Raw genomic sequence first — 14779 nt, forward strand, 5'->3', positions numbered from 1 at the left:
GTATGGGCCCTTAAAATATGTGGACTGGATAATCATTATTAATGGCACACAAAATACACGAATTTTATCATTCTTAATACATTCACTTAAAAGACTTGTAACTTCAGAGCTCTTTAGACAACAGTGCTGTATACTGTTAGGACTCAATCTGAGGTATACATTTTGCCATAAAATCTGGGCAAAGGAGACTTAGTAGGATTAAGCTTGGTTTTCAAAGTCTGAAAGAACAAAGGAAAAGACCTTCCTACTGTAACAAGTCAATTCAGATGCCATTAAGATGTCTTCCTTTACCCAGCTTGTCCAGGACTTGGCTTCTGAAGCTATTATTTTTGAAAAAGGTATGTGAACTACTGAGCAAGGATAATCAAGTTAGCTCCACACTCTTGCTGTACCCAAGGGCAAAGCTAAAAACAACCCAGAATCAGGAATGCGTTTTGACTGATAAACCAAGACCATCAAAAACCAAGGCATAATTTGCCTTTTTCTTACAGAACTGTCATTAGCTCAATCACTTAATGAACTTAATTAACTCAACGAAATTCTCAGTAGGAGAGGTACAGAGAGGTCAATAGCAAATGACCAGTCCTTAATACTTTCAAATTTTCAGCATGAAAGACTGCCATCACTTTTTTAAAGGGCAGTTTTTAAAAAAGTCCTCCTGCCTTTGAGGAATAGAACATAAAACTCCCCTGTAACTGTATTTCCCAAGTTAAAGCCACACTTCAACAGGAGTACTTCTGAAAATTGCTAATCTAAAAGTTGGCTTTAGAAAAGGACAGGGAGGGGCTGGCTGCGAAGGCCCATGGACAATGGATAAACTGTTATGTATTCATGATAGAATGTTACTTGGTAAAAAGAAGAGACTATGAATATGCTCACGACATAAATGAAGCTCAAAAAACTTAACCAAGGAGTACGTATTTTATGATTTCATTTATATGAATTTCTAGAATAAGCAACACTAACCTATGGTAGTGTAACTCAGAACAATAGTTACGTGTGGAAGAGCTGGAAAGGGGCATGAGGGAATTTTCCATAACAGAAAAGTTGTGCACCTTTATTGGGGTTGTGGTCACCAAATCCCAAACTATATATTTAAAATCTGTGCATTTTATTGAATATAAATTATATGTGGTTTTTTTAAAGTACTATTTACCTACTGGATTCCAAAATATAACTACTGTTGTAGAAAGCATCTAATAATCTAACACAGGGGGCCCCCTGGGTAGCTCAGTGGTTAAGCTTCTGCCTTTGGCTGAGGTCATGATCCCAGTCGTGGGACAGAGCTCCGTATCAGGGAAGCCTGCTTCTCCCTCTCCAGCTCCCCTCTGCTTGTGTTCCCTCTCTCGCTATCTCTTTCTGTCATATATAAATAAATAAAATCTTTAAAAAAAAGAAAAAAAAAACCACAGGCCATTCAGAGAGCAGATATGAAGCTTTAATTCACTGTGGGCATTTCTGTGACCAAGAATATAAACTTTTCACATGTCTTCATACAGACACACCTTTTATAAGACACAGGTTTTTTACCAAGTACTGTGAAACATACCACCATTCCACTTAGTTAAGGGCGTATTATAAATATCATGAGCCACTGATTAAATATAAATACAGAGGTTGATACACATTAGAAAGTTTCCATAATAAAAAAAAGTTTGAGAAAGGCTAAATACCATGAAAGTTTACATGTGTTCTCCACTTTAAGTCTAAATATCACATCACAGTGACAACCAATTACAGTAAAATCACAACTGCTTTTAGATAGTATATTCAAATTTCTAGCATCCAATTATTTTTATTTCCACAATGTCAACTCCACACTGCATTTTTGTTTCTAGAGAAAAGACCAACTTTTGGACTGCAGACCAAGTTTCTTGTGCAATAACAATTACTATTTTGATAGTGATCACTGGAAGCTGAATTTATATATATTGTACTAAAAAGAAACCAGACTATTAAATATGTAATAATATGGAATTCTTCAGTGGCGGTGTTCTAAAGAAATTAAAATAGTAGCCTGAAAATAGGTTTTAATTGCTACAGCAGTCTACATATACTTCAATTAAAAGATGACATCTGTCAAAATATTTTGAAATAAATATATAGTACAGCATTCCCCCTTCCAAAATGCTGCCTAGAAGAAAAGTTCCAAGCTGATTAAGGGAAAAAGTTGGGGTGGGGGGACAACAACTCAGTAAACAAACATTATATGCTGCTCTGAGCAACAATCTGTTTTTCAGCTGAAACAAGTTTTACCGTCAGTTCTACATTGCTTTAGTGTCCACAGTCCAGAGGAAGTCCTTGAACAGCTAGTTCATACTCTACAGAAATTGGAAGGACTCCTAAAACCCCCCAACTAATTATACATGGGAAAGCTGATCACGTGTTGTCTTAAAATCTATGTAAATATCAAACATAGTCATAGTCATTCTTCTAACAGTGATGCTAGAATAAGTGATGAAAATATATGCACAGCTGTACACAGATCACCATTAAACACAGGACAAACGCCATTTGATGCATATCAAATAAGCTCCCAAAAAGCCAACTTGAATATATTTATTTTCATTTACTTTGATACAGCATTAGAAGGGACTGCATATAATTACAGAGACTGCTGCAAACAATACTTGATGCCACTAAGGGATCTATTAAGCATCAGGCATGCACAACAGTTACCTTTTAATACTTCTTGTGTATATATCTTAAGATCTCTATTTATAAGCTCTAATATGTTTAAAGCATTTAGTCATTTTTAAACCAAATATTTTAATGGACCTATGTCTACGTGGGGAAAAACAAAAACTCCCTCCCTGGCCTCAATACCCAAAAGTAATATTAACCCTTACTCCCCAATTTGATATTTAAGCTTATTTTATATATGTCAGCCTTGAAATTCCAAAAGTGGGAAACACTCTTATCACAACTCAATAGGAGTATGATTCCCTGGCAGCAGTCTACCCACCACATACAGCATGCCAAGCCTTTCAGGATTCCAAGATAAGCAGGATTGTGCTGTGGCTACAAATGACAAGGATTTTTATTCTGGATCTTTTTATTTCAAACTAAATGAAATAAAATCATTTTATTACTACAAACTAAAAAAATTCTTTTTTTAACCTCAATTTAAGAGTGGATGAAACCAAAAACATTATCATCTCCGAGTGCATGGCAAAGCAGAAAATATCTTGATTACATTACGTAACCAGGGTGGGGAAGGGAGTAGAGTTTGTTTTTCCGTTTAAGCAGCATTCCAGTCAAATAATCACAAAATACTGATGAATTCAGATTGCTTGGTTCTCAGTCATTTATGGCTTAAAGTACTGGATTTGAAAACCACTTCAGGCTAAAATAAATTTTTACAAATAATGCATAGATCTAGTATCTAGGAAATCATGCAGTAAATAAACATTCTCATGTGCATTGGAATCTTAGTGATGAAAAGGGTCTGCAGGTGCGAATAGTAGTATTTCTTCCCTTTTACCAAGAGAATACGCCCAGCAAGATCCTGGCTTTGGGCCTATTCAAGATCCTACTTGCCAGGTCATCTTGATTTTCTGAGATTGATAAAAGAAGCCAATGTCACAAAATGTTTTGCCAACGAGGAACTGACTTGCCGCGAGGGCAGGAGCTGTGAGGTCTGAGCTAGGCAGAAGGAGGCTCCTGTGATCCTGTCACCCTGCTGCAAAGTCAATTTGGAGTACTTGACCAGTTAGGGTATCAAATGAGTAAATGCTTAGAATGACCCACTAGAGATGTTTATTATCCTAGTAATTTTTCAAATCTATCTGCCCTTGAAATCTGTTTCATTTGAGAACTGCCAGGGTAAGAGCCACTCACTAGTCTTGGTTTTGATATGCCCCTACAACATGTGAATTGAACTGAACCACAATGATTGTAATGTCGTCTCTGTACATCCGAGCAAGCTCCTCAGGAAGACTAAGCATTTTGGAGAGACGCTCGTGATCAACAGTCCCAAACTCGTTGTTGCCTACCGCATGACGAATGAGATGGGTTGCTGCATTCTGGTCCTCAAATACTGAGGACATCTTGGCTCTCCTCTCTGTTAAAAGGCCATGCATCTGTCCTAGAGTCACCTTGTAGCCGCCAACAGCTATGGGCTGCTGGTGATGCATGCCAGTCAGGTACTCACCCACAATCCTAACCACATCCTGCCTATGCATCGTCTCCCACAGCCCATCAGTGGCCAACACTAGAAACTTATCCTGTGGCCTCAGTCGGTGGTAAGTTACCTCTGGCTCAGCAGTGAGATAAGGAGGCGTGTAATAATTAGGAGGGATAAACTTGGTATATTCATTGTCATTCAACTGGTCTGGGCCTGATTCTATCACCCTCTTTTGAAGGTCAATGCTCCATTTGAACTTTACATCTCCAAAAGCCCTAAAAGGCATCAGCAAGCCGAGCAGCCGATCCTGTTTCACCACACTCTTGGCCTCATTCTTTGGGTGTTCCAGTTTCAGCCGTTCCAGTTCTCTTTCATTCTGTGCATTGTGGTCATTGGAGAGAGTGACTGCTGACCAGGAGCCATCCTCTTCCTGCACACCCAGCATAGCTCTGCTATCACCGGTATTGGCCACATGAAGGTCAACACCATCCACGTGGGCCACACAAGCGGTGGCCCCAGAAAATGCCACTCGAAGCACCAGGTAATTGAGGAAAGAATTGGGATCACCAACTTGAGCCTCCAAAGAGATGTCATTGTCAAGCCTCTTGAAAGCGTTAATTAAAGCCTCCTTGACATCGATATCAGTAGACTCCCCAGTGTTGAGGTCTATAAGTTCTTGCCAGTAAGTCCTCAAGCTGTTGAAATACAATTTGGATGCCTCCTTACTGAAGTAATCATTGGGGTGCTTGTGCCACTGGAGAATGGGCAGCAGGGCCCGACCACTCTCTACTGCATTTTCAATCTCTAGCAAAGTCTCATGGGGTAACAAAGAGACAGCAATATAATAGAAGAGTCTCTCACTGACTGCCTGGGAACAAGCGCAGCCTGCATGGCCGTCGAAAACCCCCAAGAGCATCCCTCTGGTCTGCAAGCAGGTGGCTGCGCTTCTCCGGTCCTCGATGGGGGCATTTGCGGGCAGCTGATTGCTGTCAAATCCAAGGACTGAACTGACATTTTTGCCATCAAATTCTGGCACTTTGAAACTGTATTCATTTGCTTTCAGGATGCTGTTGACCTGCGGAGGGGTGAGGTAAAATTTCTGCGGCGTGGAAGCGTATCTCCGTCCTTGAGTGTGCTGCCACCAGCCCTCCTTTGGCCGGCAGAAAGTAGCGTACGCCGGGGGTGGCGTGCATCTCAGGCGGCTCTGTGCCAGGTATGGAGACGAGCAGCACAGATGTCTGTGGTGGCAGTAACACGCGGTGCCATAGATTCGGCTCAGTTCACAGTTCCGGATCAGGGGGAAGAACAGCTGAGTTGGTGCTGGCATGGCATCAGAAAACAGCGGCAGGCTGGAGCTTCTGACGGGGATTCCTAGACAGCAATCACACAGACACGCACAAAGCGAGGAGTTACATTTCACATCACTTCACCTAGCCTTGCTTTTATAACATATATGCAGCAGGTGAGTCTACACACTAAGCCCTGTACTCGGAAGCACTGTATTTCATACGCCTACCATGCCCTGTGCCTACAGGGTATGTTCTGCTAAGCACAATCCTCAGTTATCATGGAGCCAGGACTGGAGCATAGCATTCCTTTTCTCTTTTCTTCATATTTCTTTGTGCAGTGCAGACTGTACAGAATGTACAGTCGATTTGGCTGGGGAAAGCCGAGGAGCTGAAGATTACATAACATTATGCAGTGGCAGTCTACCTGGCCAATCACCCTCCTAGAATCCCTCTCTATCCTTAAGAAGGCCCTGGATCTCCCATACTGCTCAGGGACTCCTCCCATCAATGAAAATCCCATTTCTAGAGTTGTGGTCAATTGTTAACATTTGATTACACATGGCTATCACCAAAAAGGTGTTAGAACGCATCCCTGACATATATATATGTATATATATTTATGAATTATTTTGTAAGTTACATATATATACCACTGTATTAGTTCATTGTAACATATACAGAAAATTTTACATAATAAATAAAAATAGGAATTCCAGTATTCCCTTCTTGCACACCAGTAGATGGTCTTGCAAACCAAGCTTCTCTAGACCACTGTAACAATCTGGCGAGCTTATGAACATAGGTCTGCTGCCAACCTGCCAAACGATCCTAAAAATGTCAGTTTATCTCTTTGGGCCTCACTTCCTTAGGTTGTAAGTGAACACAGAGAAGCAGATGCTATTGAAGGTCTCTGGGATTCTATGCTTTTATAAGTGTTAGCTGAAGTGAGGCTTTGAAATCAAATTCTGGTTTCTCTGTTTGTTTGTTTGTTTAATTTACTGTACCCTTTGTGATTAAAGAAAAGTTTAAGTATACAAGTAGCTCTAAGACTTTGTTAGTAATGTAAATGCTTTCAGTTCTGGAATTTAATTTACTTGTTAGCATTTTGTCCTGTTAATCAGCCATAAGAGAAAGCTACAGAAATACTATTTTCAACCATTACGGATCCCAAGTAGAATTCAATCCCTAGAAAAATATTTTCTCTTAGATTTAAAAAAAAATATCCATTTGCCTTCAGTAAGCAATAAAGAATAGTGAAATAATAGTCTAAGATTTGTATAAAAAAGGAACAAATATTAATCAAGAATAAAAATTATCCTGGGGCACCTGGGTGGCTCAGTGGGTTAAGCCGCTGCCTTCGGCTCGGGTCATGATCCCGGGGTCCTGGGATCGAGCCCCGCATCGGGCTCTCTGCTCGGCCAGGAGCCTGCTTCCTCCTCTCTCTCTGCCTGCCTCTCTGCCTACTTGTGATCTCTGTCTGTCAAATAAATAAATAAATAAAATATTAAAAAAAAAAAAAGAATAAAAATTATCCTATATGACACTGAAAATATTGCCAAATATTTACCTAGAAAATTTTATGAATGTGTATCATTAATCTAGATGATTTATACACACACACAAAAAACCTCTCTTCCTTCTCACTAACATATATTGCCCCTCAATTCTTGAAGAATTGCTTCAAAAAATTCATTTGGCCTATAATGAAATAGACTTTAGAAATACTTTATTTCTTTTTAAGAATGCTCCATGCTTAGCATGGAGCCCAACCCGGGGCTTGAACTTAGGACCCTGAGACCAAGACCTGAGCCGAGATCAAGAGTTGGACACCTAACCGAATGAACTACCCAGGTGTCCCAGAAATACTTCAAATAAGGAAACACATGCAGTAAACAAAAAAGAATACAGAAAACCACTTGAATCTTAATATCAGCAATTCTTTCTTACGTTTGAACTCATTATAGGAAGAAGAAAGTACAAATAGCTCAGAGATTGTTAGCTATAAGTGACATTACTTCCAGATACCCTCCTTTAACAAGTAATTGGAGAAGTGAAAGTGGGATGTGGGAGAGTGGAGAAAATCAAACACTTAATAGTAATCAATTCTTGTTTGTTCTGTAATAAGCACTGCATTAGCCGGGCATACAGAAGAACCCCTTCTGCAAGTGATACAAACTACCATTATCTTAAATGTACTATTTAAGAAGGAATTTGTTTTAAATGTACTATTTAAGATAAGCATAGGCAACAGAAAGTAATGATTAGAATTCTGGAAATAAGATCAGCAACAAAGGAAGCATTCTGAAATGCAGTTATGAAAAATAGAAATTCCAGAAGAACAGGATCCTATCAAGACTAACCATTTAAATAACTGCACTTCAAACTGAAAGTCATCCAAAGGGTACATGATTGAGCCAGGAGATGTGCTCAGATATTCAGCCACATGACACTGGCTTGCAGACATAAACCATATCTCTTGTTAGATTTGCACGCAGAAAGCACATTAACTCATTCCATGCTTTGTATAAAGATTTTCTATTATTAAAATATAAAAAGATGCCCATATCTTAAGAAAAATTTTCTCTATAACTTTAGAGAAGTTTGCATTTGTGCTATTTTAAAATTTAAGGCTTTAACAGAAAGAAGAAATGTTTTTTTCTGCATGGAATGTAGACTGAATCAAAGTACTACTATGTGTGTATGTGCATGTGTCTGTATGTGTTTGCAAGGGAGGTTTGGTAGCACGTGTCTGTTATGTGTTTGCAAGGGGGGTTTGGTAGATGCGTAACGGCATCTGGTTATATGATATCTAATCAAGGAATAACAAGTCCAAGAAACCTGCACTTTCCTTTAATACTTTGTTTTGACAATTTTTTTGCTTTTGTAGTTGATTGCAAAACGAATGAAAGATTGTGGCAAAAGAACTGATTTGTGCAGCAGATGCTCTGAATAATACATAAATTCAAGCAGCAAGTACTTAAATACTCAGGTAATACATTTTCCTTCAAGGCAAAATTTCTCAAGATTAAAAAAAAAGTGGAATTTATCAACTATCTTTCAGTTATTCAGGAGCTTAGCATATGGACTGAGACTGTATCCTAATTCCCCAACTCCCAAAATGCCTTCAAAAGACAAATTCTTAGAGAATATAGAATTCATGAAAACCCTGCTCTGTGATTAATAAATATTCTATCACCATCAGTACAAATGACATATTCTCTCCATCAGATCAGATATCCTTAGAAGTCAGAGTACTTCCAAATGCTTTTTTAAACTGTAAGTGAGCCTTCAAAAACTGAGTATCTTTCCGAATATCCTGTGATTCAAAAACAACAAAACCCCACAAAAATCAAAACTTTTGCTGACAACCTCACTAAATTAATTAAGTAAAAAACTCTTGATTAGACAATTAAGGACAGCAACAAGGTACAGTGTTGGTAAACTGGAGCAGTATCATAGTTTCAAGAGATTTCTGACCATAATTTCACTGAAAAGTTCCCAACCCATGATCCAGACTCCGCCACCTTATATGCAGCATCTTAGTCCTGGGCAAATTTGGCCCATGTTACCAATGACTAATAAGAAAAGATGCATTGCAATCCAAAACAGATGAGAGACCTATCCATTCTTCCTGATGTGCTGGGCAGAGCCTGTGCCAAGAAATGATTCCACTTCATTCAATAAACTCACGGATCATATTAATTAGAAAATGCTGTTAATACTGCACCAACTCCGGGGCTGTTTAGCTTTTAACGCTTTTGGTGTAAGTGGAAAAAAAAAAAAAAAAAGAGCTATACTAGTCATTAAACGTGTCAGAACCTCAGTTTATGTAATCCAATTACATTATATATCCTGTATAAAGACTTTTCAGTTTCTCAGCATTTTCTGGAAATGCCTAGCCATTTCATAGCTCCCATTATCTATACAAGAATGAAGAAAGCGATTTCCCTCAGAAGACCCTAAGCCTCAAGCCAGCACTTGTTTGATTAGTTTCCTTTGTCCCCACCTGAAAATTGCACTCACTAAGGTAATCAAAGCTATCCGGGACCAGGACCCTTTTGTCCCCTTTTTCTATCTACCTCACCCCTTAATTCCACGGCGACCCACCTAGAACCATCCACGCACAAAATCAATCACCATCCTTCCTGGGTACCCAACGCAGGTAGTTAAGTGAATACCTACCAATTCGTCTGGGCCCGGGACACACACACATTCTCCTGTCATCACAACACGGAGCCGACAACATCCACAACCCGCGCGGACAGCAGCAGCGACAGCAGCACCGGCCCATTGAAAGCAAGGCAGAGATGCTCATTAGAGGAGGCGGCGGCGGGGGAGGCGGGCACAGAGGAGGGGCGAGCTCTCGCTCCAGCCCCGCCAACGGGGCTGGGGGGGGGGGGGGAAATGGAGCAGGGAGAAAGGGGAGGAGAGAAGGAAACCAACCAAACAAACCCACCTGGCGAGAGTCAGGGACGCAGCCCGAGGCGGCTGGAACCCCAAGCGAGCAGAGATGCGCCCCGGGACCGGCCCCTCCCTCCAGCCCGGGCGCGGAGCCCACCGGCCCCCGACATCCTCCACCTGCTGCCCAGCCCGCCCGGCCCACGCTACGCTGGCTTCGGTCCAGAAGCCTAAGGCAGGGTCCACCGCGCAGGTGGGGTCAGCCTGGACCCCGCGGTGCGTACGGGGGACCGTCAGGCAGAGACGCCACGCCGCCGCACCTCCCCGGAGCCAGCCCTCCGGCAGGACCCCACGGCGCCCCCCGCGCTGACAGCGGCCGCGGTCGGCCCGCCCCCCAACCAAGTCCGCACCACTGCCCCTAGGCGCCGCCACGCCCGCCCGCAGCCCCGACGCCCCCGCGCGCACCTAGCGCTCCGGGGCTCGTCCTCCCAACCCCCAGCTCCGGCCGCCGCCCTTCGCACGCCGGCGGCCGCCGCGCCCCAGGCGCGCCGGGCAACCCCCTCACAACTTTGGGCGGGTAGCAGGGGATTCCGGACCCGGCGGCTCGGGAATGGGAGCAGGGAATACGAACCGGGCACGCAGGGGAGGAGCCGCTTCTTCCCGACGAGGAGCCGGCAGCAGCAGCGGCGGCACCAACCCGAACTCCTTCCAGGCCACCCGGCTTAACTCCCCGGAGTGCGGCCCCAGGCCCCCAGCTGGCCCACTCCCTGCCCCGCCGGGCCGCCACCCTGCCCCGCCCGAACGTCCGGGCCGGAGCACTTCCCGCCTCCGGATTGGCTGCGCAAGGGCAAGTGGGCGGAGAGGAGCAGAGCTGCCCCAGCCCGAGGCGGGGAGGGGGGGCGGAAGAACAGCGCGCTCCGCGCCAGCTTTGTGACGTCACGGGGGTCAGACAATCCCTTCCATTCCGAGCGAGCCGCTCATTGGTTCCACGGGCCCGCCTCACGTGACCGCGCCGGTAGCAGGGTGGAAGGTGGGGCTTCTTGGCGCTGGGGACCAGCGACCCGCTAGGCGGGGCGGCTTTGAAGCGGCTGACTACGGGCGGGGTAGGGGGGAAGCTTTGGGGCCCGCTCCAGCATCGTCACAAGCTGGGGTCCCCGTGGACTGGCTGCTCCCAGCCGGAGGAGCTTCCGCGAATCCTTGGCACCTCGGCGGGGGATCGGCCAAGTGCCAGGTGGCCAGGCGGCTGAACCTCCTTGCGCTTTCCTGGTAGCTTCGTAGGGATAGGCTGCGGGGACGACTCGACCAGTTGACGACTCAACCCAGCAGGGAACGGAATAACCACCGTTTCGCCCTAGCCTAAAATATAAGGCACGGCAGTCCCAAAGTATCTGTTGCCCCATCCATTTGCATTCTTTTGCAGATTTTAGAAACATGAAGTCAGATAATGTTTTCTGGACACCTCTCGGGGTCTAGGGAGAGGAAGCCGGTCTAGGAAGTTGTGAGGAGGGATTTCTTTTCCCCGTAGAGTGGGTGTGTGCTCTGAAGGGCTTTGAAATCAGTATTGTCTGTCTCGTTTTCCCTGATTACAAGGAAAGAGAATGCAGCCTACAGAAGTGGGAGGAGCCCTGGACTTGGGAGTCAGAGGACCAACATCCAAGTCATTTCTGCTCCATGAGACTCTGTTTCTGTGAGTTAAAGTTAGGCTTGCGGTGGCTTTGGCGTTCTGTGATTAAGCAGAAGACAGCCTGAGGGCTTGTTCGTTTGTCTCTATCAGCAAATATCCCCTGTTTATGGGAACTCAGTCATTGATAGTGGCCTCTAAAAGCTTCCTTGGAGATGACAGCAAGTTGATCATTGCACTTACCCTGCCTAGTGTTAAAGTTTACTTTGATTTCTTAAGCATATCTGGTTACTAGCCAACAAAGTTCATAAAGTGATGTCAGTTCGATATAAAAACCACATGTCAATAGCATTGTGGAGTTCTATTTCTATTAGTCTTGCGTTATTTGATTTGTATGTAGTAAAGAAAAAACTTTATATACACGAAACAATGCCAAGAACAGGTTTTTCATAATTCCCGGATGTTTTCAGCTGCCTCCTCTAGTCTCTAAATAAATTAGAGGAGAACTTTTTTGTTTGGCTCCAACCTGCCCACAAAACTCTTGTAGCTGCTCTTAGTAGACTTCATCCGCATTTAGACTGCCCATCTGCCTCACTTCCCCCTTTTTTACTTCTCAAATGAGCTTCTCATAATTTTGTAAGCATTCTTCAACATTCTTTTCCCTACTAGTATATGATATTTTTTATCTGGTTTTTTCTTGGTTCATAGAAACAGTAGAATGTGGTTTAGCATAGTGAGTAAGAACAGATCTAGAAGCAGGCTGCCTGGGTTCCAGCCTCAGCTCTGCAGCTTACTATGTGATCTTGGGCAACTTTGTTCTGGCTCTGCTCTCTCATGTGTAAGATAGGAATAAAAATAGTAATAACACAGGGTTGTATTACGTAGGCCAATATAAATATATATTTTGTTAAAGAAAGTACACAGCAGGTCGTAAAGGCTATGTAAGTATTAGCTATTATTGGTACAAGTATCTGGCTCAGTCTGTAGAGCATGTGACTCTTGATCCTGGGGTTGTGAGTTCTAGCTGCACACTGAGTGTAGAGGTTACTTAAAAATAAAATTTTAGAAACTATTAGCTATTAATATTGTCGACATGTGTCCAGATAAGTGTGCCTCTTTTCAATTTAGGACTCCTAAAGAGTGAGAGATCTAGATTCTTAAATGCGATATGTTCTTAGTTCTTAGATACTGAGAAGTCATTAATAGACTGCAAAGTCTTAGAACCTTAGGATATCAGTTTAATATCCGTGAGTTAGATACTAAGAAGTCATTAATAGACTGCAAAGTCTTAGAATCTTAGGATATCAGTTTAATATCCGTGAGGACTGTCACTACCTCTTAGCCCCTACTTTGTAGACATGGTGACCAGTTAACTGAAGGTAAGAGTAGATATTTACAAGTTTCTGCCTAAGGTCTCAGTAGTGAAGTTTATACTAGGCTTATCTGTTGTCTCTAAACTTTTTCCCAATGACTGCAAAAGTAATGAGACTCCAGAATGTATCCATCCGTATCAATGACCTTTTCAAGTTGTTGCCTTGGTTACATATATTCCACACCAACATTGGCATTATTCAGAGCACTTTTAAAATTGCCTTTTCAAATTGTTTTTGTCTTCACAGGAAGTTCCACTTGTTTCACTATAACCAGCACCTTGGTTTTTAAACCCAAATAGCATTGATTTCCCTCTTCTTGCTATTCTTAGTTGTAAATGACCTGCTATTTCTGAAAATGACACGCATTCTCAAAAAAAAAAAGACACTATTTGCCACCACTAAATATAGTCAAAAGAATTTGTCGTGAGTATTGAAGGCAATGTCAAGGTATTTCTGAAATCAGAATAAAGCCTCCCCAAAGTAGTGGCCAGGAAATAAATTTGTTTAGAGATGCAAGTTTTGTTTTCTTGCTGCAAAGTTGTAGGACTCAGGGGTGTTTTATAAATAAAGTCATAGTGTCGCAGAGGAATCAACTACCTGTACCATTGAGGGGTGTTGTTGAGTATCTCAACCTTGTCTCCTCTCTGCCTTGATCTTCTTCCTGTCTCTAGGTCTCGGTTTAGCCACTCGGACTCGTTTCAAAAGCGCTGTTTGTTATCCCATGATCATCTGACCAGGCAAGGGCAAGTCCTTGAGTGTGCTGCTCTGACCCCACAGACTGTTTTAGCCACCAGAACACCTGTTGGCACTTGGACGTTGGAAGGCATAGAAATGAAGCTCTGTGACAGTTCTGGGTTGTCCTGGCTGGCAGAGAGGAAGGGTTCAAAAATAGTCTGGTACCAAAGAAAGGGCTGTGCAAAAAAGACTTATTTTGTCCACACACATGCTTTCTGTGATACCAGTAATGTAACGACAGTTCTTGAATGAGATCCTTGACACTTATTTTGTTGCCCTAGAATAAACCTGGAAAAGAGCAAGTGCTGAACCAGATTGGCCTGTTGTTCTTGTGGATGGATGCTCAAGCCCTTGGGGGTATTGGAGGTTAACTGTGACAACATGGAGATGGTCCAGCAGAGTCTCAGTGGTACCAATCAGGGAGCTTAAAATAGACCTGCATGTGGGTGGGAGATACTGTCTGCCCCCTGGCTAGTGACTTACCTTTGCCTTTGCCAAAATCAACAATCAGGGAAGAGAGGTGGAGTCCAGCACACTCCTCTTTTAAGTCCTCCCTCCCTCCAGATCTCCCTCTCCCCACCAGATCTTGAATAGGAAATCAACAAGTGTTTACAGAGTGCTTAAGCAATAGGTATCTCTTTTATCACCATCCCAGGGTTTCTTCTTTGAGATTATCTGGAGTTATGCAGGGAGATCGACAAATCACCTGTAAGAAAGACACAGAATATGTATTGTAGCTCAAGTCTTGTGGACTAGGGGCTGTTTAAAAGTGCTTTCACATTTGTCTCATTTAATATTTTAAAACTAATTTGTTGTCATCAGAATTCATGAAGCAATAGTATCTTTGAGGGGGAAAAAAAAAAAGCTTCATTCTCTTGCAAAACTAGGGACTAAAGTCTCCTGACCAGTAGGCAAGAAGTTTCTGTGCATTAATTTAACATAACAAAGAATATGAAAAGTGGGTATCTGCGGTTGCTTAATTACAGAGTCAGGTGCTGTAGGAAGAAGTCTGAGTTCTGGGGACCTGAGTGGCACATCTTTCAACAACCCCTGTTATTGGTGGGGGGTGTCTTAGAATGCTAAGTTTGACATGCGTGCAGGCAATTGGTATTGTCTAGCCATCAGTCGATCTGGCAAACTGATTTTTCATTCAGTGTAAGTCTATAGATGGATTCCCCAGAGCACAGAGGGTGAAAGGTGGAGGAAGGGTTTGAGGGGAACTGAGACACTGGGGTGG

At 43.0% G+C, this 14779-nt stretch overlaps 1 protein-coding gene and 1 long non-coding RNA gene across 4 annotated transcripts; one reads left to right on the top strand and one right to left on the bottom strand.

Moving 5' to 3' along the window:
• Window positions 1-1416: 1416 nt before the first annotated feature.
• PDP1 (pyruvate dehydrogenase phosphatase catalytic subunit 1) lies at window positions 1417-10734 on the bottom strand. Of its 3 annotated transcripts, XM_082722888.1 has the most exons (3): window positions 10445-10697; window positions 9598-9632; window positions 1417-5497 (listed from the first exon to the last, which is right to left on the bottom strand). In XM_082722888.1, exons 2-3 carry the CDS (start codon window positions 9626-9628, stop codon window positions 3840-3842), a joined length of 1689 nt encoding a protein of 562 aa, XP_082579014.1. In that variant the 5' UTR covers window positions 9629-9632; window positions 10445-10697; the 3' UTR covers window positions 1417-3839. The 3 variants fall into 3 exon arrangements, with proteins under 3 accessions (XP_082579014.1, XP_082579013.1, XP_082579012.1); XM_082722887.1 differs by lacking the exon at window positions 9598-9632 and having other exon boundaries at window positions 10445-10734; XM_082722886.1 differs by lacking the exon at window positions 10445-10697 and having other exon boundaries at window positions 9598-10213.
• A 93-nt stretch (window positions 10735-10827) lies between these two features.
• On the top strand, window positions 10828-13849 carry LOC309860608. The gene is made up of 2 exons (XR_014309490.1): window positions 10828-11500; window positions 13479-13849. It is a non-coding gene; the product is annotated as an uncharacterized lncRNA (long non-coding RNA).
• Window positions 13850-14779: the final 930 nt, after the last annotated feature.

This window comes from Mustela nivalis, assembly GCF_964662115.1.
Source record: "Mustela nivalis genome assembly, chromosome: 2".
Classification (NCBI taxonomy): domain Eukaryota; kingdom Metazoa; phylum Chordata; class Mammalia; order Carnivora; family Mustelidae; genus Mustela; species Mustela nivalis.

Excerpts from the sequence above, each read along its gene's own strand:
- PDP1 (XM_082722886.1), bottom strand. The coding sequence starts at position 9,730 with ATGAGCATCTCTGCCTTGCTTTCAATGGGCCGGTGCTGCTGTCGCTGC. Across the intron at positions 5,498-9,597 it reads TCCCGGGCCCAGACGAATTG|GAATCCCCGTCAGAAGCTCC; the intron begins GTAGGTATTCAC and ends ATTGCTGTCTAG.